The following is a 25,656-nucleotide window of genomic DNA, read 5'->3' on the forward strand; positions in this document are numbered from 1 at the left end:
ATAATAATCATGACTGAGCCAATTCAGTTACATGAAACAGAGCTTGTAATGAACACCCATCTACTTTTGCAAACGCACACTGTTAAATTTTAGGAGCTTACTTTCACTCCCTGGCAGAGCTAAACAGTATTATCTAAAAAAAATTTTTTTTAATTGCTATACAATTTTAGAGTTTGAAATCAAAATTAACAAAAACTTCATGTTCTCTGGCTAATATATTGAAAAATTTTTGTAAGGACAGTTGATTCATACTCCTGAGTAACTTACGCCCTTTACCTTCATAATTAGAATAACTTACAACTTATTGAGCAAAATGTTTCTTTTTTTAAAAAAGTAATGCATACAGGACTTAAGCACTAGAATGCACTGGGAATTATGGAGAGCCAAAAACAAATAAATCCAATCAAATCAATCATATATGAGCACAGAATCTCTTGGTAAATGCAACTTTCAGAACTTTGATGAACGAGATATAAAACATCTAAAATATATTTCAAAAGCAAAAACTTTATCCACATACATAAGTGTTTCAATATAAACACGATGCTTAAAGGACTATTTTCACTTACATTTGGTCTCAAGCCCCTGAGGGTTAAATTTCTCCTACAGCTTTCAAGATTACAAAACAGCCTCCTCTCTAGAGTAAGAAATAAAATAGCTGCAGAGTGTGATCTAAATTTTAATCTAAACAAATATTAAGATTAAATAAAGCAGAAGCTGGGGAGTGATTAAGAATACAAGTAAGAACATATGTAAAGATTATAAAACTGAAATAATTGAACATAAGAGGCTTATTCTTAATTTTATTTTTACTGTTTTCATTTTATTCTTAATTCAGAATAAAGGAAAAATTTAAGAAAAAAAATACTTACAAACCACAATTTTCAAATTCAGCATTCAAGTACTGTAACTACTTCTCTGTTAATATTTAAAATACTAAAAACAAAAAAGCCTATTGAATGTGTATTTTATACTTTACCTGAAATAATTATGTAATATTAGTACTGCCTATAATTTATTTACAGAGCAGCAAACTGAGAATTATTCTTGAAATATACATATAATACATTTTAATATGAAGAAAAATATAAAAAATCCCAACCCCAATAATCCACATTCATCAGCTGTTTGTATTTCTTTGCATTCATTATAGGCAGAGTCAATTAGTAAATATTAGCCATGGAAACAGAGGGTCTTCTGCTTTTACAAAGGGCTCAAAAGCCAAGAGAGAAGCACCAAGTATATTCTTCCCTCAAGTTTTAATAATACTGATTTCACATATATTATCATTTCCAGCTTTTATTAACTGCATAATCTACTCAAGCAGCTCATTCACTATAGAGTCCTTAAAAGTTTGTACAACTTTCAAAATGAGTGGCTAATTACTGAGATCTTATTAGTGCCAGAATGTTTTATGAAATTTCCATGTATTAATTCATTTAATCCTCAAAAAATCCCTATAAAGTAGGTACTATTGCTGTGTTCATTTTAGAGAGAAGGAAAGTGAGGCACAGACAGGTTCAGTAATACACCCAAGGTAACAAACCAAGATACAGCAAAAGAGCACCAAGAATTCAGGTGGTCTGACTCTAGAGCAATAAATATACTTAACTCTGTCTCATCTTTGCCTTCCTCTGATGTATAGAAAATTATAAATAAGACTGTGTCTGTGGCCAGTGAATTTCTATTTGGAAAAGCTCTCTTACATATTTCATCATTTACTCATACTGATCCCTTTGACAAATTCTGACCATATCAAGTAAACCCTGGTTCCCAATCTCAGAGAATGGAGAAAGGTTTATGAACAATTAATTCTAATACACTGTAAAAGTATGTAACAGAAGCTTAAACTAAATTGCAAAGAAAGGGGAAAAGATTTTATATGTGATCAAGGGGCAGCTGCACAGGTGAGGCGTGCAGAAACTGTGGCAGTCTGCCAGACAGGGAAGGTAGAGTACATGACATGAAGTCAGTCAGTCTGCTAACACATATTTCTCTCATCATCAGTATATTTCATTAAAAGACAAATTTTTTATCAAAAATATAAATAATAACATGATTTTAGAAAGAGAAGCCTGACAGAGGAGCCTGGCAGGTTACAGTCCATAGGGTTGCACAGAATCAGACACGACTGAGGTGATTAAGCAAGCATTTGCTTTTTTAATTATTATCATATTGATTGGTTTTTAAAAATACCAGAAGTTGGGCAATAAAACGATGACTTTTTCTCTGATGGAACAACAAAAAATAAGAAAAATAAGGGAAAAGACTGACCAGAGAATATAGAGTTGAAAGTTACATCTTACATTTCCTTATCTTGAACCACTGGACATTAGATTATGTCTACTTTTAAGTAAACAAAATACATACTAGACATAGACAATTTTATTTTGCTTAAAATTTTCAGAGTAATATACACAAAAGAGAAAAAAAAGACTAAAAAAATCCTTAAATTCAGGTCATAAGCATATTTCTTATCAAGGACTAGAAAGGCAAAAATGTACCTGTACGATTAAAAATTTGTGTTGTGAATCAATCTCTTATACTTTCCTTAACACTAAGATTAATTTAGCTTATCTAACTTACTAAACTACTTACATAATTATTATTACATCATTTAAGGTAAGAAGAGAAATCAGGAAAGGCCACCTAATCTTCATGGCAGTTGGCTGACACAGCATGGCTTCGCTGCCAGACCAAACTAAAAACAACAAAAACATTTCAACAGTTGAAATTGTAACCTGTGATATGCTTCACAGCCCAGATTCTATAGTGTTGATAAACTAAATGACAAGTCATGTTTCTAAGTGATAAAGTCTAAAGTGATAAAATCCTGAAAAGCTATTTACCAACAACAAAGAGTATTAAATGTAAACGAAATATACCCCATCATTGTGGGTGTGGGCGGTACATGCATGCACATTACACAGACACCTGTGCTGGTGAAATGGGATGGGAAAGTTGAGAAAATTTTAGGTCACTCTGTGAAAAGCAAGCCTAGACAGAAAAATTACAAAGGACAATTTGAATGCATATAGTACGTGATCATGACAACGTAACTTAAAGTTCACCTAATGTATAATTTTGCTGATGGTCCTGATGACAGAAAATAACATGTCCAAACAAGATTCATCTCTGGCAATTGTATTATGCAGTGCCGGGATCTTATCTATGTAAATATTTGTAAGAAGATCATGCTGAAAACTTAGATGGCAAACAGCAACCTCAAATCAGTCTATCTGGGCTTACTGGCTCATAGGACAAGAATCAGGGATGCTTACTTTGAACAGTACTATTAGGCCGTCAGAAATGAGAGGTCATAAAGAAGGGCTCTCTTGGTACAGTAAAATGTAAAATATGAGAACAGATATTCATAGGCATACATAGTAACATACTGTAGAAATTAAACTTTCTATTCAACTGATAACAATTTTATCAAATAGAAATTTCATTCAATAAAAATGAAAATGTAAAATTAAAGAGAGGCCTAAATACGGAAATTTGTAAATCTAAGGGGCAAGTTTATTAAATGACATGCTAACAACAATGATTTGGGTTTTAAAAACACATTCTTATCTGAGAACATCTTGAAAAATAAAAGCAAAGCTCATGAACAGCTGCAGACAAAAAACATATCTAAATTAAGCCATGAAAGAGTTAGTGGACCACAGCTGAAGAAAACAGATGTACATCTCTACAATATATGATGCCTACATTGCTATATTGGATTACAAGTTCATTAAACATCTGTGTCCAATTCTTCAAGGTACATTATTTTTTTTTTTTTTGGTTCTTTCTTGTTCAAAATACTTTTAAAAAGAAAAAAAAACACTATGCCATCGTTTAAATTTTAATTATTCTAATTTTTGCATCTCTACTGCTATATGTAAAAAAGAAAAAAAAAAGAAAAGAAACTTCCAAAGTCAGGATTCTATGCAAGATATTTTAATTCTAAAATGCTGGTTCAAGAAAATGTGGCTTTAAAAATCATTGTTTAAACAACTTGGGTTTAAGTAGGAATATCTGAAGAAATGTTGGATGTATTTTAGGAAGCATACTTGCTTCTTGTTTAATTACGTAATTAGAATTTTCCAGCATCGAGGCTCACAAATTCTAGTATATGTACCAAAGTTGGGAGAGGATCTAGAATATATTATAAACGATATTGCCAAGCCACAAAGATGACTCTATCACCTGTAAGTTACAGCGTCTAATGCTCCCTCTAACGTGTAACAGATCTACTAGACACCAACCTCACTGATGTATACAAGGAAAGGCTGACAGCAAGATAATGCAAACTCTCAAATTACACCTTTGTGCAGAGAAAAAGAAATTTCTTAGCCATCACATGCTGGACACATGTGTTTTTTCCCCTTTCTGAAGGGTTTCTGAAAGCATCTCAGTTGCAAAGAACGTACCCTTTTCATCTCAGGTTCCAGTGACTCAGTATTGCTTGCATGACACTGACTTCCTGATAGAGGCAGAGATCATTCCTGACCAAACCCCCAAAATAAAAAAGTACTGCAACAAGAGCCCAGGGTCAGGGTCACACAGTGGATGCTGGAATTATGAGAGGTTTGTCAGGTAGGAATTGGAGCCACAAAAGAAACAATTTCTGCCAGCACCACCACCAGAGGCAAAAAAAAAAAAGAAAATGCCCTGACTTCTCCTTTCGTAAATCTCCCATTAGTGTTTCCTATTAGATTCCCCAAGCCCAACTGAAGTTGGCTGTCACAGGAGCTGAGAAAAAGCCACCTGCAGTGTTAGCCCTTCTCTATCAGACAGCAGAAAACAGAAGAAGGGTGTAAAATGAATCTTAGGGAAAACAAGCCCAAGATCAGCACACCTTTCAATAAAGTTTACATCATAATTGTGACAATCTCATAAATTCACTCAAACTAGCTAGGTTTTTGTTATTATACTAACTGGCTCTAAGATTTCAATTTCATATTAATATTTCTCTTGAGAGTCCCTTGGACTGCAAGGAGATCAAACCAGTCCAACCTAAAGGAAATCAGTCCTGAATATTCATTGGAAGGACTGATGATGAAGCTGAAACTCATATACTTTGGTCACCTGATGCGAAGAGCAGACTCATTGGGAAAGGCTCTGACGCTGAGAAAGACTGAGGGCAGGTGGAAAAGGGGATAACAGAGGACAAGATGGTTGGATGGTATCACCAACTCAATGCGCATGAGTTTGAGTAAACTCCTGCAGACAGTGAAGGACAGGGAAGTTTGGTGTGTTGCAGTCCACGGGGTTGCAAAGAGTCAGACATTACTGAGAGACTGAATGACAATTAATACTTCTAGACAGTGATTCAAGTTTCAAAATGAAAGTTCCTGAAACATCAATATCCAGAAGGATAATTCTGCTAGCCTGGTCAAGAACTATCACCAGGTTAACTGAGGTGACAGGAAGTTTTAGTAAGGTCTATCTTTTATTTTGCTTACAGTGTAATTTGGGGTAATTTAAAAGATGCATTTCCCCCAAAAAATAAATGATCCTTAGAGAAATAAGCACTACATTAGGCAACACTTAGTACAAACTACTTAAAGTTGCTGTCAAGCAGATGCCTCAAATGCACTTTCTCCAAAGCACCTTTTTGTAGTCTTTAAAGAGATGTTAGATTTTCAGTTATGTATAACTAAATTCATTCCTCCTCACTCAATTTTTAAGGGAAATCAGAGTACGGACACACATTACTTGGTTAAAGAAGAACAAGGGTATTGTGATCAAGAATTGTTAGAGGCCAACCTTAGCATGAAAAAACTCAACATACTGTTTCAGATGCAAAAGAGTAACTGTTAACAACAGTGACTGTCACAGGCTCTGAACTGAAATCACGACATTAAATCTGAACATTTCAAAAGTGCCCTAATTCTAGCTATTTTGCTAGAATTGTTATTCGAAATTTATAGATAATTATAAAGCAAAATTCATTCTTTTCAAGAAGCTTTGATAAATTCACTTAATTAAAATACAGGTATCAAATATAGTTTCTTTAAAAAAAAAAAACCTTAACACTTTCCAAATGGTTATGCAGAACTACTATATACTTGTCTTAATAGAAGTGGCATACCAACAAGTCAAATCAGTTGACAAATACCATTAATTTTACTTTACAGACACTTTATAAATACTTTGGCCTTGATTTATGGTTTTAAAAGCAAATTATAAAGTTATATAATAATATACATTTATTTCATTATTTTAATGATGCCAATAAATACTATTTTATGTGGTATAGGTGGAAAAGGAAATGGCCACCCACTCTAGTATTCTTGCCTGAAGAATCCCATGGACGGAGGAGCCTGGTGGGCTACAGTACAAGGGGTCGCAAAGGGTCAGACAAAACTGAGCGACTTCACTTCAATAACTCACGGAGAAGGCAATGGCAACCCACTCCAGTACTCTTGCCTGGAAAATCCCATGGACAGAGGAGCCTGGTAGGCTGCAGTCCATGGGGTCACTAGGAGTCAGACACGACTGAGTGACTTCACCTTCACTTTACGTGGTATAGGACACATGACCAAAGAAATCAGAAAGATAGGCTATTCAGTATGACAACAACAGTAGCAACACCACATTATTTTGACATGAACAGTCTTAATAAATCCTTGAAGAATCCTTGGAGGCTTTTAGGCAAACATAGTTAGGTCTCAACAAATCTAGAAAGTAGTATTATGACTTTAAAATTTAAAAAGATAATTTATTCTCTTCTTAAAGATTACATATTACCAGTAAATAAGTGCCACTGCAGAATACACCACCATAAAAAGACTGTAGCTATTTTTAAAATAATGCCACCATTCTGCCATTTATCAAATATAATAAAATGCAGAACACTTGCTACTTTATTCATTGCCTTTAAAAAAAATTAATAGTAGTTTTGTGTGCAAACACTTACCATCCACTCAGATATAATAACATCCACTTTTTCTACAGGAAGACGAACTTCTTCAATTTTTCCTTTTATTAGTGTAATAGTATCTTCAAGTTTATTTAATCTGAAAAATGCCATAATGGATAAATTAAATTCTGAAAACTAGTCAAACTACAAAAATTCTTGGCTACTGTTCTTATTACTTTATAGAACTCAAAGTATGTTTTTTCAAAGTTTTATTTCCCGGCATTATAATCACTCTTTGGTCACTTCATGAACCCCCAAGAATGTTTGTGGTTAATACAATACAGCTGAACCAGTGTTTAAAAGTACAGCATGAAAGAAACTCAAATGCTATTAAGAATGCATGTCAATAAAGTTAAAAAAAAAAAAAAATTTTTTTTTAAAGGGAGAGGTGGAAACAGACCAGACAACGAAAGTATATTTTAAAGGGAAGTAGTTTGCCATAGCAGAGAGAGTTAGGGCCAGAAGCTTTATGCTGAATTCCAGGTCCTCTAGCACTTGTCAGCTAAGTGACTGTCAACAAATTATGTAACATCTCACTGAGCCTGAAATCGTGTGTAAAACAGAAATAGATACCTTCCCAAACTATTAACACTTCTATTAACAGTCTGTTATGAGGATGAGATATTTGTGAAAGCTATGTGCACATCCTCAAGCACTATATAACAGCAAGGTATTATCATGAATAACAATGTTACATGAATAACATGTTACATAAACTTGAAACTTTCCTCCAATCATAAATTATTTAACTTTGTCCAAGAACATTCATTAGATAGTTTTATATGTTTGGTCATAAGATTAGCATAAGAAAGGGCAGGAGTTTGGGATTAGCAGATACAAACTGCTACATATAAAATAGATACAAACAAGGTCCTACTGAATAGCACAGAGAACTATATTCAATATCTTATAATAAACCATAATGGAAAAGAATATATATATATATGTATAACTGATTCACTTTGCTGTACACCAGGAACTAATACAGCACTGTAAATCATGTCAAATTTAAAAATTATGTCAAATTTAAAAATTAAAAATACATAATAAAATATTAAGCACCTTAATACTTTTACTGCTGTAATAACTTACTGATAGTTTATTTCTGATATCTATATTCATAAACATATTACTAGGGAACATGGAAAGTCTTGATCCTTCATTTCCAATTCTTGTATCTTTCATTGCCTTGTTCCATTGTCCAGGATCTCCTTTACAGTGTTGAATAGAAAAGATGACGGCAAGTGTCCCTGTCCTGTTCCTGAACTTAAAACTTTCAAAACTTCATCAAGTTGTGGGCTGTAGTTTTTGTTTCTGGAGATACACTGTATCATGTTATCATATAACACATTCTAATTCTAGTTTGCTAAGAGTTTAATATATAGACCGAAAGGATATGGAATTTTATCAAACTTTCTTTCCTGAGATACATTAATGAATTTTTCTGGTTAATTTTCTCAAATTTAACCAAACTTGTATTCCTGGGATAAACTTTACCTTCCAATATATTGCTCAATAGGCCTTCCCGATAGCTCAGAAGGTAAAGAATCTGCTTGCAATATAGGAGACCCGGGCAGGAAAGATCCCCTGGAGAAGGGCAAGGCAACCCACTCCAGTATCCTTGCCCGGAGAAGTCCATGGACAGAGGAGCCTGGTGGGCTACAGTCCAAAGGGGTTGCAAGAGTCAGACACAGCTGAGCAACTCAGCACACACTGCTCACTTAAGTTTTCGGATAGTTTGAATAGGATGTTCCGCATATATGTTCATAAACGATTGACCTAGAAGTTTCTGTTCTGCCTTAGTAGAGTTCTGGTATAAAGGTTATACTGGCCCCATATGGATGCTTGATTCCTGACAAAGATGACAGTACAAAGTAGAGGGGGAAAAATGGTCTTTGGAACAACTAGGTCATTTTTAAACAAATTAATACTACTACTACTGCTACTAAGTTTTAAAAAGCTGGACTACTACCTCATACCATATACAAAAACAATGCCAAGTAGATTACAAATCTAAATATTAAAAAAAAAAACTATAAAATTTTACACAAGAATATAGGAAAACACCTCCATAAGGATTTTTACCCAATTCACATATAGTGGTAACCATAAACAATGATGATGATACATGAAAACTGAGAATTTCAGTACATCAAAAGATACTTGAAGAGAGTAAAAAAGCAAGATAGAAGAATTTTTTCATTACATTAACCTTACAAACATTTCAAACACACACACAGAATAAGGACTGTCTACAAATAAATAAGAAAAAGGCCCAAGTCAATGGAAACCTGAACAAAAGACATAAACACATATTTCACAGAATAGGAAATCCAAATGCCAATAATCACAGGAAAAAGTGCTCAGTCACATTGACAATCACAAAAATGCAAATTTAAATTTCAATGAGACACTGCTACACAACCAACTGGAAAAAATTCTTAATGGTATGCAATGCCAACCCGAACAGTTATATACTATTGTAGAAGTATAAACTGGCATTACCACTTTGGAAAGCAGTCTGGCAACACCGAGAAAATCTGAAGATATATATTCCCTAAAGTCTGAAGTATTTTGTAAATATATACCCCACAGATGTGTACCAGGCACATGGACAAAAAGGTTCATAACAAAATCATTCTAAATAGACCTAAACTGGAAAACACAAAAATTCCCGTCAAGAATAGAAAAGATAAATTGGGATATACTAATCAATGCCATTCTATGTAACAATAAACATGAATGAACACTAAAAATAATGTTGAACAAAACAAGCTAGACCAAAATAATGCAATAAATGATTAAAGTGAAATATAAAGCAATATTAAGGAAGTGATTACTACAAAAGCCAGGATGGTCACTACCTCAATCAAGCAGGGAGAGCATCTTACTGAGAAAGGACAGATGGAGATGGGAGGAAATCTAAAGTGCTGGAAATATTCTCTTTCCTATTACTTATTTGTACCTATGTTACCACATAATTTATGTGCTATGTACTTTTTAATATGTATATTTCACACAAAGGTTAAAAAGGATGCTTATATATCATATCCGAGCTTTTTAAAAGAGGTATTTAATAAAATTCTCTATAATGGAATTGCTGTAGTTGATTACATTTACTGAAATATTCTATTAAGGTTTAACAATTACAAACACATCAAAAGAAACAAAGAGCAATCTTCTTAGAAGATCAAAATGTTCCTAGTGCCTTAGAAATATTTTCAGGATGCTCATGCTGAAACAAGACATGTCCTGTAAAAGCCCATCTGCTCAGGCTGTTTACTGTCTGCTACAAGTCATAATCCTATCTACCTCAGTAATTACTTGTTGGAATATAAATACAACTGGAAAGATTAAGATTTCAGGGAATACATAGAAAAAAGACAAAAGGCCATAATTCCCAGTGATTCTGTATTAAAACATTGCAACACAGACATGATTCACAGAGATAATCCCTTTTATGAGCCTGCTCATCTTAATCACCACCTGATTTTACCATTCATGGAAAAAAAAAAACTATAGATTTTTACTTACTTTTCTTCTCTCAAGAGGCCAATCACTGAACATTACGTTAGCATTAAAAGCATTCCAAATGAATTCTATCTCTGAAAACACCTGCTCAAAAACTAGCATAGCTTTAATTCTCAGAAATACAACACCATAATATAAAGGGTATGTTAAGTAAGTCTCTTAACTAATCCAATAAACATTGAAATTATTTTTCTGAGTGAATATTTTGTTAGAGCAATAATCACTATCCTATATTATTTCCTATCTCAAAAGCAGCAATTTAACTTTTATTTCATGATACAGAGGCATCATCACGAGTAATTATCTGATACTGGGCTTACAGAGATAAGAGAGAGTCCGTGCACTTAAGAACATGGTCTAAGGCATTCAGAAAGGTAAAGAACACAGGCTTCATAGAAGCTAATATAATAAGACCTTAACTGAGTGACATTCGAGTTTAACCAGAAAAAGACAGAGTATCCATAAAGATATATATGAATATGGGGGTAAAGGAGGGTGCCTCATCTCTGTATGCACAAACTGCCTGTGTGTATATGTGTGTGTATGGAAGACAAATCGCAAATCTGAAGAGCTATAGTTTAGTATGATCAGAGCAACAAGAGGCAGCATGTAGTGACAAAGCTGCGAGGCAGTAAGAGGTAATGCTAAGGAGTCTAGTTTTTAGAGGCAATGAGGAGCCATTTCAGGATTTTTAGAATCAGAAAACAGGATCAAATTTGTAATGTACTTCTGCCCAATGCAATTTTGATTTAAAAAAAGACACAGTCTAGGTTCTAAGGAAGAACATGGTCTAGCAGGGAAACAGACGTGTAAACAGCATAAAGTACCACCAAGTGTTCATACAATGAACATCTTATCAATTAAATGGCATTTAAAGTTGGTGACAAAATGACTATAAAATTCAGCTAGAAGAATACCTAGGTGATAATTATTTTTTCAAAATGCATATGGGGGTGGGGTGGGGGAAATACCATGATACAAAAATATACAAGGCATAATATTATTTTGTTTTCAGTTCACTATGGCACCCAAACATACATGTTTCTCCTATTCCCCAAGCATGCCGAAATGACAATAAAGTAATACAAAATGTAGTAAATTGATAAATGCATAGAGATTTTAGATGGTAATATCAAAGAACCAAAGATACAATTCAGCGGAGGCAAAAAGAGCAATCAAATCATTTTGGTAAACTTGTGAGGAAGGACCCAGTGCTCAGTGCACACATCAGAGAAGACTAAAGTGCTGCCCAGAACAGATCCCTCTCTTTTCTTCTGAGGCAGATAACAGAAAACATATGCCAATTACCTTTATCAAGTGTATTTCATGAGCTGTCTCCCTCCCAAATGTATAATTTCTGTTTATAGGCATGTAGCTAACACTGAGGACATTTACTGTTTAAAGTTAGCAATAGCTTAGCTTCTGATAAAATGGAAAAAAAAAAAAGGTTAGAGAATAATGCGAATTCAAGAAGAAAGATAATGGGTTTCCAGCAAGCTTTGACTATTTCACATCCTGGGTCTTGAAAATCCATTCACTGATTCAACAAGTATTTACACTGAATACCTGCATGCCTGGTACCCTTCCAGATGGTTGGGGTATGTCCATGAATAAGAGAAAAATCACTGTCTAACCCTGGGGAGCTGATATTCTAGTAAAGCTTACATTTTCATGTGATAAGTCTTTAAAAAGCCTTACCAAAGTGCTGATAGTGAGATCTCATACCAGGATCAGAGGTAACTTTTAGTTTCTCCATTTTACTCTCATATCCTCCCAACACAAAAACATCTTTTTACTCCCTTCCCTCCTTTATTTATTTAAAAGAGAAGAGAGCTGGTAGGGAAATCAACCTGGACACACTAAGAGAGAGATGACAGAGAGCCAAATAACTGAGCTGCTACTGCTAAGTCACTTCAGTCATGTCCGACTCTGTGGGACCCCATCCCTGGGATTCTCCAGGCAAGGACACTGGAGTGGGTTGCCATTTCCTTCTCCAATGCATGAAAGTGAAAAGTGAAAGTGAAGTCCCTCAGTCATGTCCGACTCTTCGAGACCCCGTGGACCGCAGCCTACCAGGCTCCTCCGTCCATGGGATTTTCCAGGCAAGAGTACTGGAGTGGGATGCCTTCTCCGAATAACTGAGCTACTTATGTGCAAATGCATTAATTCAGGTAAGTATATAAAAAAATACAAGAATGTGAATGAAGGCATAGATTTAAGTTACATCAACAAGTAGAAAAAGGATGGATTTGAGAAACAGCAAGGATTCTCATCAGGACTCTATCTCCAGTAAGTCTGCTGGTAAAAGAGAAGGAAAGGTCAAGTATCAACCCCAGGTTTTCAATTTTAATCTGTGAGAAGAATTAATGCAGGTCTGTTCCCTTGGTTCTTATCTCTGTAACCATGGCAATTCTTGATCAAACCCTAGAAACAAAACTCCTGAACATTCTTATATTTACCGGTTAATGATGCTATTCGATACACCTGAAGATGTCGTGTCTGACTCTGTGCGACCCCATAGACAGCAGCCCACCAGGCTCCGCTGTCCCTGGGATTCTCCAGGCAAGAACACTGGAGTGGGTTGCCATTTCCTTCTCCAATACATGAAAGTGAAAATTGAAAGTGAAGTTGCTGTTGTGTCCGACTCTTTGCGATCCCATGGACTGCAGTCTACCAGGCTTCTCCATCCATGGGATTTTCCACGCAAGAGTACTGGAATGGGGATGCCATTGCCTTCTCCACCTGAAGATGTGAACCAAGACAAATCAGGAGAACAGCATGTGTAAAGTTAACAGGAAGATTCCTGGTATGCACCTGGCATCTGACACCACTGCACAATGGCTAATCACACAGCGGTCATGTGCCTATGCCCTCAGTTCTCTTTGAGAACCATAAACTCTTAAGACTCAAACTTCCTTGGGTTGAGGCATCTCTTGAGAGTCTCTGAGGTTCACAGCTAGAGGGAAAAGCACATCTTGCGTGACCCTTGCAGAGAAGAAAGGATTTTGTGGGAGCCTGTATGTGACCTCTTTACTGTTATCTTTTCTTTGCTGTCCCTGGACTGTATTCTTTGCTATAATAAATCTTAGCAGTGAAGCTGTGAATACAACTTTATACTGAATCATGTGAGTTCTTCCAGTCAATCACTGAACTAGTAGGTAGTTATGGGATCCCCAAGACAGGACCATTGAGTAGACACGAAATTAAGGAGGTGGCAGGATGTGAGAAAAACAGAATTTAGTTTCCATGTAAACCATCTTAATCACCTTCATTAGAAGACTTCTGAGCAGCGAATTGTTTTTAACCATTTTTATCCTCATCACTGGTTCAAAGTTTCCTTCAGCTTTCACTTACTCTTTTATTATTTCTATTAAATTTAGAGGACTTCCCTGGTTGTTCAGCGGTTAAGAATACGTCTGCCAGGGCAGGAATAGAGATTCAGACAGAACAGACTTATGGACACAGTGGGGGAAGGAGAGGGAGGGACGAATTGAGAGAGCAGCACTGAAATATACACATTACCATGTGTAAAACAGGTAACTCATGGGAAGCTGCTGTACTGCGCAAGGGGTCCACCTGGTGCTCTGTGACAACCTAGAGGGCTGGGACGGGGTAGGAGGTGGGAGGGAGGTTCAAGAGGGAGGGGACATGTGTCCACCTGTGGCTGATGCAGGGAGGAACCAACACCACACTGTAAAGCAGAGTTAACCTCTAATTAAAAAAAAAAAAAAAAGAATCCACCTGCCAACTCTGTTAACATGGGTTCGATCCCCAGTCTGGGAAGATTCCGCATGCCATGAAGCACCTAAGCCTGTGCACCACAATAACTAAGCTTACACTCTAGAGCCCGCAAGCAACTACTGAAGCTAGAGCGCTCTACAACAGAAGCTGCCACCTCAACGAAGAGTAGCCCCCACTTGCTGCAACTAGAGGACGCCTGCACACAGCAACAAAGACCTAGCACAGCTACAAATACATAAATAAATGAACAAAAATAATGAATAATGAGACAAGATATGACAGGTATCTCTTACTTCAAGAATATATCCTGGTATATTTTGTGATCTTGGTCCAAATCTTACATATACCACCACTATCTTTAAATTCATTGTGTTAAGTTACTAAGTGCCTAAAAACATTAAGAAGATAAAGCTCTTGTCCTAGAATCTAGAGAAGAACACTTACATGAATATGACAACAGATCTAGGCATAAATAGGCACAGGTAATAAAAGTTTGCATTTTTAAAGTCATACTGAGATTGAAAGTACTGCATTATAGTCATATGACAGATCAACCTTCTTATGAAAACTTTGCAAAAACATCCAAAAATCTGAATAATGAGCTTTCCACGGCAGAGTCAATGAGAAACCAAAGGCAGTCAGAAGTAAAGGTAAATATTACCAGAAGCTACCTCTGCTTCCTCAGGGTGAACACTGGATATGATCACCTGACAACTGAATAGCTTTGCTATCCTTAGGATATTTATGCTTCTGGAATGATCACTCACCGTAAAGTGAGAGCAAGAAAAAACAGTTTCTCATTCCTCCCATGTATTACTTTGAGTTCTATTTGCCCCTGCTAACAAAACATCTTTCATTTCTTTAGAAATGCTATATCTCCTTTTTAAATAAAAGAGATAAAATTATTTTATCATCTTTTTGAGCACAATTCAAGGATTGTTGAATTTGTTTAAAAGAATATGAAACATGTAATTATTCATATTTTATGTATGGCAGAAACCAACCCAATTCTATAAAACAATTATCCTCCAATTAAAAATAAATACATTTAAAAACAAAACAAATCCCCTTTCAATCAGTTTGACTTAAAATAGCCAGTGGTAGATTTTGTTGGTTGAAATCTAGTTCCATGACTGGTACAATAAAAATTTTTTCCTACCCAGAGCTGGGGGGCGGGGGGACACTATCCATCTTTTAGAATTTAAAGTATTTTGTTATAGATGTAAGCTTAGGGAGTTTTACAGAAATCCTGCTGTGTACAAATTTCTGGCAGCAAAAGAAGCCTCAGAATTGCTAATGACAATTCACAGCCTGCTAATCAGAAGAGCTGCTTTCATTGATTGATAATGGTTCTAGAAAGCTCCAGTGCAATAATAGACAAGTATAAGAGAAGCTGAGAGTAGATTTCAAGGGAGGAGAGTGAATACATAATAAAGCTGACTAAAGCTTGAAACTCTACGGTATAAAAGAATAGAGATCATGAAATAGAATAAAGAAAAGAGAGTCAGCATATGTTGGTGGGATAGTGGCAAGAAATGATCATTTCAGAAACATAACCAATCAAATGTAAAGTATTATTGGAGGCCCTGGTGCCAAATCAAACATATCACTATAATTATCTATTAATATTATCATAATTACTACTAACATTTAGTAAGCAGTTACATGTCAACCGGGCTTCTCTGGTGGCTCAGATCGTAAAGAATCCGCCAGCAATGCAGGAGACCTGGGTTCAATTCCTGGGTTGGTAAGATCCCCTGGAGAACGGAACGGCTACCCTCTGCCAGTATTCTGGCCTGAAGAATTCCACGGACAGAGGAGCCTGGGGTCCAAGGGGTCAGATTTGAGTCCATGGCGTCGCAAAGAGTCGGACACAACCGAGCAACTTTCACTTCACTACATGTCAGCCACTTTGCGAAGCACTATAAGTGAATTCAATCTTTATAACAATCTTGTGAGACAGATACTACCATCAACCTCACTTTATAAATGAAGAAACCAGGGTTAAAGAAGTTAAGCAATTTGCCCATTATCATAAAGCTAGTCAAAAAGCCGAAGTTAGAAATCAAGTCACATGGTTCTAGATGCTGAGATAAGTATGCTATTCTGCTTTCTCATCTGGTAGAAAAATGGGCCAGAAAATGCTGCAGACATTAACAATAAACTGTTTCATGAAAATTCTTCTATAGATACATCCACAAACAGAATAACAGAGGTTATTTCATCCACAGTGTAAATTTCAAGTTTCTGAATGGAAAACGACGAAGAGATGCTATGAACACTACGGAAATAACAATCTTATCTTTTCACGATATAAAAAAGGCAAAGTAGAACATCTTTGAAGAAAAGTATAATGTCGGCTCATCCAAAACAAAAAGGTCTAATATTCAAATGCTATAGGTTCTAAGTAAAGCAAACTACTGGCCACAATAAAATATGTGCCCTCTGAGCAGTGCAATGGAGACACAGCATAGTAAACTGGCTGTCAGGATCAACTATGGGATCCAATCCTGGCAGTACTACAAATAAACTGATGTGTTCTCCATGTCTCAATTTCTTAATCTCTACTAAAAAAATAATATTATACTGTTTTTGTACCTACCTCAAAAAAAAATTCAATAGGAAGTACTAAGTTAATGTTAGCAACTTTTATTATTAAGTTAAAGTACCTAAAAATGAATGCTAAGTCATTTTCAATATATGCTCTCATGTAAAATTTCTGTATATTCCAACACTAAATTTTATACACAAAGAATCTGAATATAATCATTGTAAAAATGTATTTCTAAAACGTCACTAGGAATTAGGGCTTCTGTGAAATAAAATGAAAATCAAATGAGTAGTATCACCATCCTTTTCTTCCACAGAAGATAAAATGAGAATACACTGGACCGTCCTGGTGGTGCAGTGGTTAAGAATCCGCCTGCCAATGCAGGGAACATGGGTTCAATCCCTGGACAGGGTAGATCCCACATGCCATGGGGCAGCTAATCCCATGCACCTCAACTACTGAGCCCGAGCTCTAGAGCCTACGAGCACCAACTACAGATCCCAAAACCTAGAGGCCATGCTCCACAAGAGAAGCCGCCACACCACAACAAAGGGCAGACCCCACTCAATACAACTAAAGTCGGCATACAGCAACAAATATTCCGAGCAGCCAAAAATAAACAATTTTTTAAAATTATTGTTTAAAAAAAATAAGAGCACATCTAGTCTCATAGAAATAAAAAATGACAAATATATAAATGAACATGGGTCTTCCATATTTCTAATAGAAATATCTTACCATAACCTATCAACAATAAATTTTGTTAATTTACGTAAAACAATCTCTTCTTTGGGATAGCAGTTCTCACACCTATTTGGAAAGCAAGGTACAAGCAAGAGAGGGTGCTATTTAAGGAACCCGCAAAATGATGATGTTATAGTTAATGGTAACAAAAGAACTAAAAAAATTTTACCAGATTATGGAATTGTATACACATATGCAACACATATGCATATTCTGGATTATGAAAATAATAACCACCAGCATCTATGAAAAAATCTAAGGAAGAGCAATGTCATTTTTTCATTAACATTCATTTGGTGCTTGTTAACAGTAACAGTTGCTAACATCTGAATACCTACTACATGTCAGGTCAGGCAATACACCAAAGAGATTGAGGTGTGTATTTTACTTACAACTTATTTACCTTGCTCATAACCATTAATGACTCCTTGTCATCATTACTTTCATTTTTACAATGAAACAGCTGAGGTTTCAAAGAGGTTAGATATCTAATCGAAGTTCAAACAATGGGGAAGGGGCAGAGCAAGGACTCAACACTGTCCAACTGAAACTTTTCATGTATGTGCTTAGTTGCTCAGTCATGTCTGACTCTTTGCGACCCCATGGACTGTAGCCCGACAGGCTCCTCTGTCCATGGGACTCTCCAGGCAAGACTACTGGAGTGGGGTGCCATGCCCTCCTCCAGGGGATCTTCCCAACCCAGGGATCACACCCAGGTCTCTGTACTGCAGGCAGTTTCTTAACCTCTGAGCCACGAGGAAAGCCTGAAACTTTGCATGCTTAACCACAACACTACACTCTACACTATGCAATAAAACCTTAAACATTTTACACAATTGTGTTTATTTAAATGTTATACAAATCAGAAAAGATCAACATTAATCGATTTTAAGAATAAAATATATGCATCAGTGAGAGGACCATTGAAGGATCATTACCAAGAATCTAATGTAAGCATGGTAAAAGTTGTTTAGAGAGTAGAGCTTTAATGTTTCCCTCCAAAAAAGAAATGGTAATTACTGGGTTAGCCAAGAAGTTCATTTGGGGTTTTCTGTAAGATGTGAGGGAAAACTGGAAGAAACTTTTTGGCCAACCCAATATTTCATGTGACACAGTGGAGGTGTTAACTAACACTATGGTGGTAGCTATTACGTTAATACATTGATGTATCAAAGAAATACATTTATAATATATTTTCATTAAACTCACACAATGTTATGTGTCAATTATATCTCAATAACCCTGGGGCGGGGGGAAGAATTGCTGAGAAGCCTGCTATTAAAATTATTTTGGAAATTATTCCTAAATTTCAAATGTAACATGTAACATGCAACACACAAAATGCAACATGTAACATATGTTGGTTAAGTACACAACTAACAAAATCTCTAAGCTGTAGTTCAAATAAAGGTCTTCTTACTAGAATATAAGCCAACTGTAAAATCAACCACTGTTCAATTAGCCTAACAATTCCTCAAGGAGAGGACGTATTTTTAGAGAACAAAATTAAGTTTTAGGGGATAAACTAAATCCACTCTGGGTGTAGCCATTTTGGACTTCACATTTTAATTTGAGGAGGCACAGGGCTACCAGTACTGTCAAAAGGAAAACAATAACCTTTAGTTTTCTTTTAGCTGAATTGTTATCTGGTAAACAAACTACTACCAATATATTGACTTTTGTAGTACATCTTCTAACATTACCCTATACTTCCACGATTTCTAATTTATTATAATTAGCATATTCATAGTCATAATTGAAAAGACATAAAACTATATAAAAATAATTCTAATAAGAGGAGTGAAAAGATTGTTCATACTTCAAACATGTTTAGGTCAATTCAACTTAAAATCTTATTGTGCTGGAATGAAATTTTACTGAAAGATAAGGGCCTTAGGTCTGCACCAGACAGCTATTAAAGACAAGAAAATCTACTGATCATCAAATTTAAAAATAATCTTAACTCAAGCCTTAAAATGCATCTACCTTATGATATCCATTGCCTGGTAAAGTATTTCAGACTGATCAACTCCAAGAACCTTCTTTGCCCCTGCTTTAGCAGCAAACATAGAGAGAATTCCAGTTCCACAACCAACATCCAAAACTACCTGGAATAATAATAAAAGAAAAAGAATAAATGTTATTGAGAAGGTCTAATACTTTAAATCCTATTCATATATGATGATGTTTCTGGCTAGGAATAGATAACAAAATTTAAACTTTACCAGTCAAACATGGTAATAATTTCTATTTGGGTAAATTGAACATATAATTACGTTATTTTAAATTCATAACTGTTTTTGGCCACAGTTTATTGCAATCATAGGCAACAATGTAAATTTAAGAAATGTTTTATATGAAATGAGCAATTCCCACAAACTTACTAGGGAAGTAGTCTGCCTTTTATTTCCTTATTGTATGTATGCTCTAATTTAGGTTCAGTAATTCTAAATTTTAACAAAAATAAGCTTTCTCAAGTTTGAGTACCAGAAATTAACCTAAGCAGGATAGTCTGATCCAATACAATTTAGAAAAGGTTATAAACGAATCATGGATACAGAATATTGTCATACCCACTCCACTTCCAAAGTTTAATATTCAACTCATTTTAATTATAGAGGTACAATAAAAAACAGGCTTTTAGAATTCAGTAACTTGAGAATTTTAAGTTTTCAAAAAGATATTCATTATCAATGGTAGAAACAGTAAGAAGAATGAAATTTATGTTATTGGGGATTGGAGTGTAACAATTATTTCTAATCAAGAATTTCATATGGTTCTTCCCAGAATAGTAATAATGAAATCTGCATGGTTCACAGTAAAAAAAAAAAAAAAAAAAAAAATTTACCAGGGAAACACATTAAGCAAAATACTCAGCAACAACTAAGAATAAAGAATAGAGCGTAACAGAGAATAGTAGTGCAATAAAGAAAACTCAAGCACAGAGCAGAGCTTAGGGCAAGGAGAGAGGACACACACACTCTTTTAGAATTTTAAACAGGTCCATGAAGCACTTTTTCTAGCAAGAATATTGGAATGGGTTGCCATTTCCTCCTCCAGGGGATCTTTCCGACCCAGGGATCAAACCTGTGAAACGTCTCCTGCTTGGCAGGCAGATTCTTTACCACTGTACCACCTAGGAAGCCACTCTAAGAAAAACAAAACTAGAATTTATCTATTGTATTGTTCAATCTATGGGGCTTCGCTAGTGGCTCAACAGTAAACAATCTGCCAGCAATGCAGGGGATGCAGGTTCTATCCCTGGGTTGGGAAGATCTCCTGGAGGAGGAACTGGCAACCCACTCCAGTATTCTTGCCTGGGAAATCCCACACAGAGGAGCCTGGTGGGCTGTAGTACATGGGACTGCAAAGAGTCAGACACGACTGAGCAACTGAGCATTGTTCAATCTATGTAAGTGAATCTTTGCAAATGAACTTATTTACAAAACAGAAACAGATTCACATGCTTAAAGAATAAACTTATGGCTGCCAGAGCGGGGCAAACTGGGGGGAAGAGATAGTTAGGAAGTTTGGGATGGACATGTACACACTGCTTTATTTAAAATGGAAACCATCTTGAGTTTATTTTTGTGTATGGTGTTAGAAAGTGTTCTAGTTTCATTCTTTTACAAATGGTTGACCAGTTTTCCCAGCACCACTTGTTAAAGAGGTTGTCTTTTTTCCATTGTATATTCTTGCCCCCTTTGTCGAAGAGAAGGTGTCCATAGGTTCGTGGATTTATCTCTGGGCTTTCTATTCTGTTCCATTGATCTATATTTCTGTCTTTGTGCCAGTACCATACTGTCTTGATGACTGTGGCTTTGTAGTAGAGTCTGAAGTCAGGCAGGTTGATTCCTCCAGTTCCATTCTTCTTTCTCAAGGTTACTTTGGCTATTCGAGGTTTTTCGTATTTCCATACACATTGTGAAATTATTTGTTCTAGTTCTGTGAAAAATACTGTTGATAGCTTAATAGGGATTGCACTGAATTTATAGATTGCTTTGGGTAGTATAGCCATTTTAATACAGTATACTAACACATATATATTGAATTTAGAAAGATGGTAACGATAACCCTATATGCAAAACAGAAAAAGAGACACAGATGTACAGAACAGAATTTTGGACTCTGTGGGAGAAGGCGAGGGTGGGATGTTTCGGGAGAACAGCATCGAAACATGTATATTATCTAGGATGAAACAGATCACCAGCTCAGGCTGGATGCATGAGACAAATGCTCCGGCCTGGTGCACTGGGAAGACCCAGAGGAATCGGGTGGAGAGGGAGGTGGGAGGGGGGATCGGGATGGGGAATACGTGTAAATCCATGGCTGATTCATGTCAATGTATGACAAAAACCACTACAATATTGTATAGTAATTAGCCTCCAACTAAAAAATAAATGAAAAAAATAAATAAATAAAATGGAAACCAACAACGACTGTATGGCACAGGGAACTCTGCTCAGTGAGACAGCCTGGACGGGAGAGGAGTTTGGGGGAGAATGGGTATATGTATATGTATGGCTGAGTCCCTTTGCTGTCTACCTGAAACTATCATAACATTGTTAATTGGCTGTTAATTCAGTTGCTCAGTCGTGTCCCAATCTTTGCAACCCCATGAGTCGCAGCACACCAGGCCTCCCTGGCCATCACCAACTCCCGGAGTTTACTCAAACTCCTGTCCATCAAGTCGGTGATGCCATCCAGCCATCTCATCCTCTGTCAACCCCTTCTCCTCATGCCCCCAATCCCTCCCAGCATCAGGGTCTTTTCCAATGAGTCAACTCTTCGCATGAGGTAACCAAAGTACTGGAGTTTCAGCTTCAGCATCAGTCCTTCCAATGAACATCCAGGACTGATCTCCTTTAGGATGGACTGGTTGGATCTCCTAGCAGTCCAAGGGGCTCTCAAGAGTCTTCTGCAACACCACAGTTCAAAAGCATCAATTTTTCGGCACTCAGCTTGCTTCACAGTCCAACTCTCACATCCATACATGACCACTGGAAAAACTATAGCCTTCACTAGACGGACCTTTGTTGGCAAAGTAATATCTCTACTTTTTAATATGTTATCTAGGTAGGTCGTAACTTTCCTTCCAAGGAGTAACCGTCTTTTAATTTCATGGCTGCAGTCACCATCCGCAGCGATTTTGGAGCCCCAAAAATAAAGTCTGACACTGTTTCCCCATCTATTTCCCATGAAGAGATGGGACCAGACGCCATGATCTTAGTTTTCTGAATGTTGAGCTTTAAGCCAACTTTTTCACTCTCCTCTTTCATCAAGAGGCTTTTTAGTTCCTCTTCACTTTCTGCCATAAGGGTGGTGTCACCTGCATATCTGAGGTTATTGATATTTCTCCCGGCAATCTTGATTCCAACTTGTGCTTCTTCCAACCCAGCGTTTCTCATGATGTACTCTGCATATAAGTTAAATAAGCAGAGTGACAATATACAGCCTTGACGTACCCCCTTTCCTATTTGGAACCAGTCTGTTGTTCCATGTCCAGTTCTAACTGTTGCTTCCTGACCTGCATATAGGTTTCTCAAGAGGCAGGTCAGGAGGTCTGGTATTCCCATCTCTTTCAGAATTTTCCACAGTTTATTGTGATCCACACAGTCAAAGGCTTTGGCATAGTCAATAAAGCAGAAATAGATGTTTTTCTGGAACTCTCTTGCTTTTTTGATGATCCAGTGGATAACTGGCTATACTCCAATATAAAATAAAGTTTTTTAAAAAAAGAATCTAGTACATTGTTCAACAACTACTTTTTCACTAGGTAATATATTCATTTTTCCACAAGCATAAGAGAATCAGTTTGTCTATTTTTTTTTAAGTCTTAGTATTTTCATGGGGACTGAACTAAAATATAAATTTACAGAACACAGACAATTTCATTTTGTGTTTTCTATTCAGGAACATGTTAAGAATTTCAATTTGTTTTAATCATCTTTTATGTTCTTCAGGAGTTTGGGATTTTTTAAAAATCTTTTTCATGTAAGTCCTGCATACTAGTTAAAGTCTGTTCCTATGCATTTTATCTTCTGCACTGTTTACTAGTATAAGGGAAGTCTGTTCCATTACACTTTTAAAATATAACAGAACTGACTCCAGAGGAGAGAATCTATAAAGTCTTAATTTCTATTGAAGATATAAGGTTGTCAAAAGGCTGTTACTCTGTCCCCTATCCTCTCTGCCCATCTCAGAAGGCTGAGGCCGCTAAGGGAGAATGCGAGTGTCCCTGACCGTAATGTTCCCTGTTTGGGTGAGTCAGCACATTTTAACATAACCACTTCACACATTAAGAAAGTTCAAAACTGTAAGATGAAATCTATAAAATACCACTGCAAGACCATTTTGTAAAGTTACAAATAAAATATACTAACCACATCATCAAGTAAATACTATAACACAGAGCATATATATTTATAGTATGGTTATAGTATATCAACTTGAAATATTACTTGGCATAAAATGATAATAAAATGTAAAAATATATACAACACAACAGTAAATGATGACTTCCCAGAAACTTTCATTGAAATATTTTCAAAATTAAAAATAAAAGATCAGTGTAGAATTTACCAAGTTTGACAGCACAGTGCTTTGCCAATGGTTTTTGGAAATATTGAATATCAACACTCATGCACTGTTTCTGGAAAGACAAGCTGGCAGGACTAACTCCATCCAGGGTAGAACCTTTCTGACCCAGAGAGTCCTCTGCTAGAATTTATCTTATTATTCTATTCCTACATTTATAAAGAGATTTTTAATATTTTATATTTTACATGCATTATTTCTAATACAAAAAGTTAGAACTTATGGACAATTTACACTGAATTTTTGAGCCATTAAAATAACATTAATAAGGGATTATCTTAGAGAACCTGCTAAGTGACAACTAAGTACAGCAGGATACACATAACGTACTCCAGCTAGAGTATGTATTCTCTTGTAAAACTACACACACACATAATTTATATACATAGGCATATATATATAAAATCTTACTTAAATTTTTCTGAAGGAAAAAGAGCTTTAGAGAAAGAAAGTAACAGATTCAGGATCATACAGCGGGTAATTTGTAAAGCTGGAACTCAAACACAGGTCAAACTGCTTTTTTAAAAGTGCATACTTAAATTATATTTTTAGTTGCATACTAATTATTTATTACATCTAGCTCAGATTTAGGTATTTGGGCAAATAAACTAAAACTTGATAGAACCAAGAAAGAGGGAGAATGATAACAGAATACACTAATGTTATTTTATAAAACGATGAAGCAATGTATATAAAACATTTTAACTGTAGATAATAATCAAAAGCATAAAAAAGGCACCAAACTGTGAATTTCTTCAATGAACTACAAACAGAAATTAATTATGAGTGAGTGATAACAAGATTATGGCACCCAAAGTTAAATTAAATCTGAGAAACCATATGGCCTCCACAGGAGCTTTGTGAATTAAAACAATATTAAGAAAGGAATGAAGGAAAAGAAGCAGGAAGGATGGCGGGAGAGGAAAAGAAATTTTAATTTTAATCCCTTTTGTGAAAAATAAATCTCTACCATGCCCTAAACAATATATGATACAGAAGCTAGAGCTGTGATATGAAATTTGTCTACCTAATGAAGAAAAATGAAAACAAAAACAATGGTGTAAAACTTAGGAAGACATGTTATTCCATACATTTTTTAAAAGAACTGTATTTAAATAACTTCATGAACACGTTCTGTCATGCCACACAGGACCTATACATGAAAAATAATGAGAATTAAAATGTCATTAACGAATCCCACCCTAATTATTTTCTCCTTAAAGTGTAGTGGCACAGGGTTAAGGGCACTAACTAGGACTAAAACCTTCAAGTTCTATCTTTTTAGTTGCCTATTTTAGGACAGGCCTTTAACCTATTGGTTTCAAATTCCTCATGGATTAAATGGAGATAAATACCTACCATCCCTAGTTACAGATATATTATACAGCAAAGAGACAACATGTTTGAAAATATTTTATAAATAATCGAACACTACTTAAATGTATGGTAGTATATTTTCTACATCTGCAGCCATAGTATAATACAAAGAAGAGTATCCCAAATCACATAAAATCTCTAGATTACAATTGTTAATTACAGAGAATTATATCCTGTATATGCTTTAAAGAGTTAGAAATTG

The 25,656-nt window shown here is 35.7% G+C and overlaps 1 protein-coding gene across 1 annotated transcript in view; it reads right to left on the bottom strand.

The window, feature by feature from the left end:
- The window catches only part of PRMT3 (protein arginine methyltransferase 3), a 123,006-nt gene that overhangs the window by 76,423 nt on the left and 20,927 nt on the right, over positions 1–25,656 (bottom strand). The window contains exons 9-10 of the mRNA XM_043451398.1: positions 19,467–19,588; positions 6,911–7,010 (exon numbers count right to left, since the gene is read on the bottom strand). Coding sequence (XP_043307333.1) covers positions 6,911–7,010; positions 19,467–19,588 — 222 coding nt within the window. The remainder of the gene's footprint in view (positions 1–6,910; positions 7,011–19,466; positions 19,589–25,656) is intronic.

The sequence above is a fragment of the Cervus canadensis genome, chromosome 29 (assembly GCF_019320065.1).
Source record: "Cervus canadensis isolate Bull #8, Minnesota chromosome 29, ASM1932006v1, whole genome shotgun sequence".
Classification (NCBI taxonomy): domain Eukaryota; kingdom Metazoa; phylum Chordata; class Mammalia; order Artiodactyla; family Cervidae; genus Cervus; species Cervus canadensis.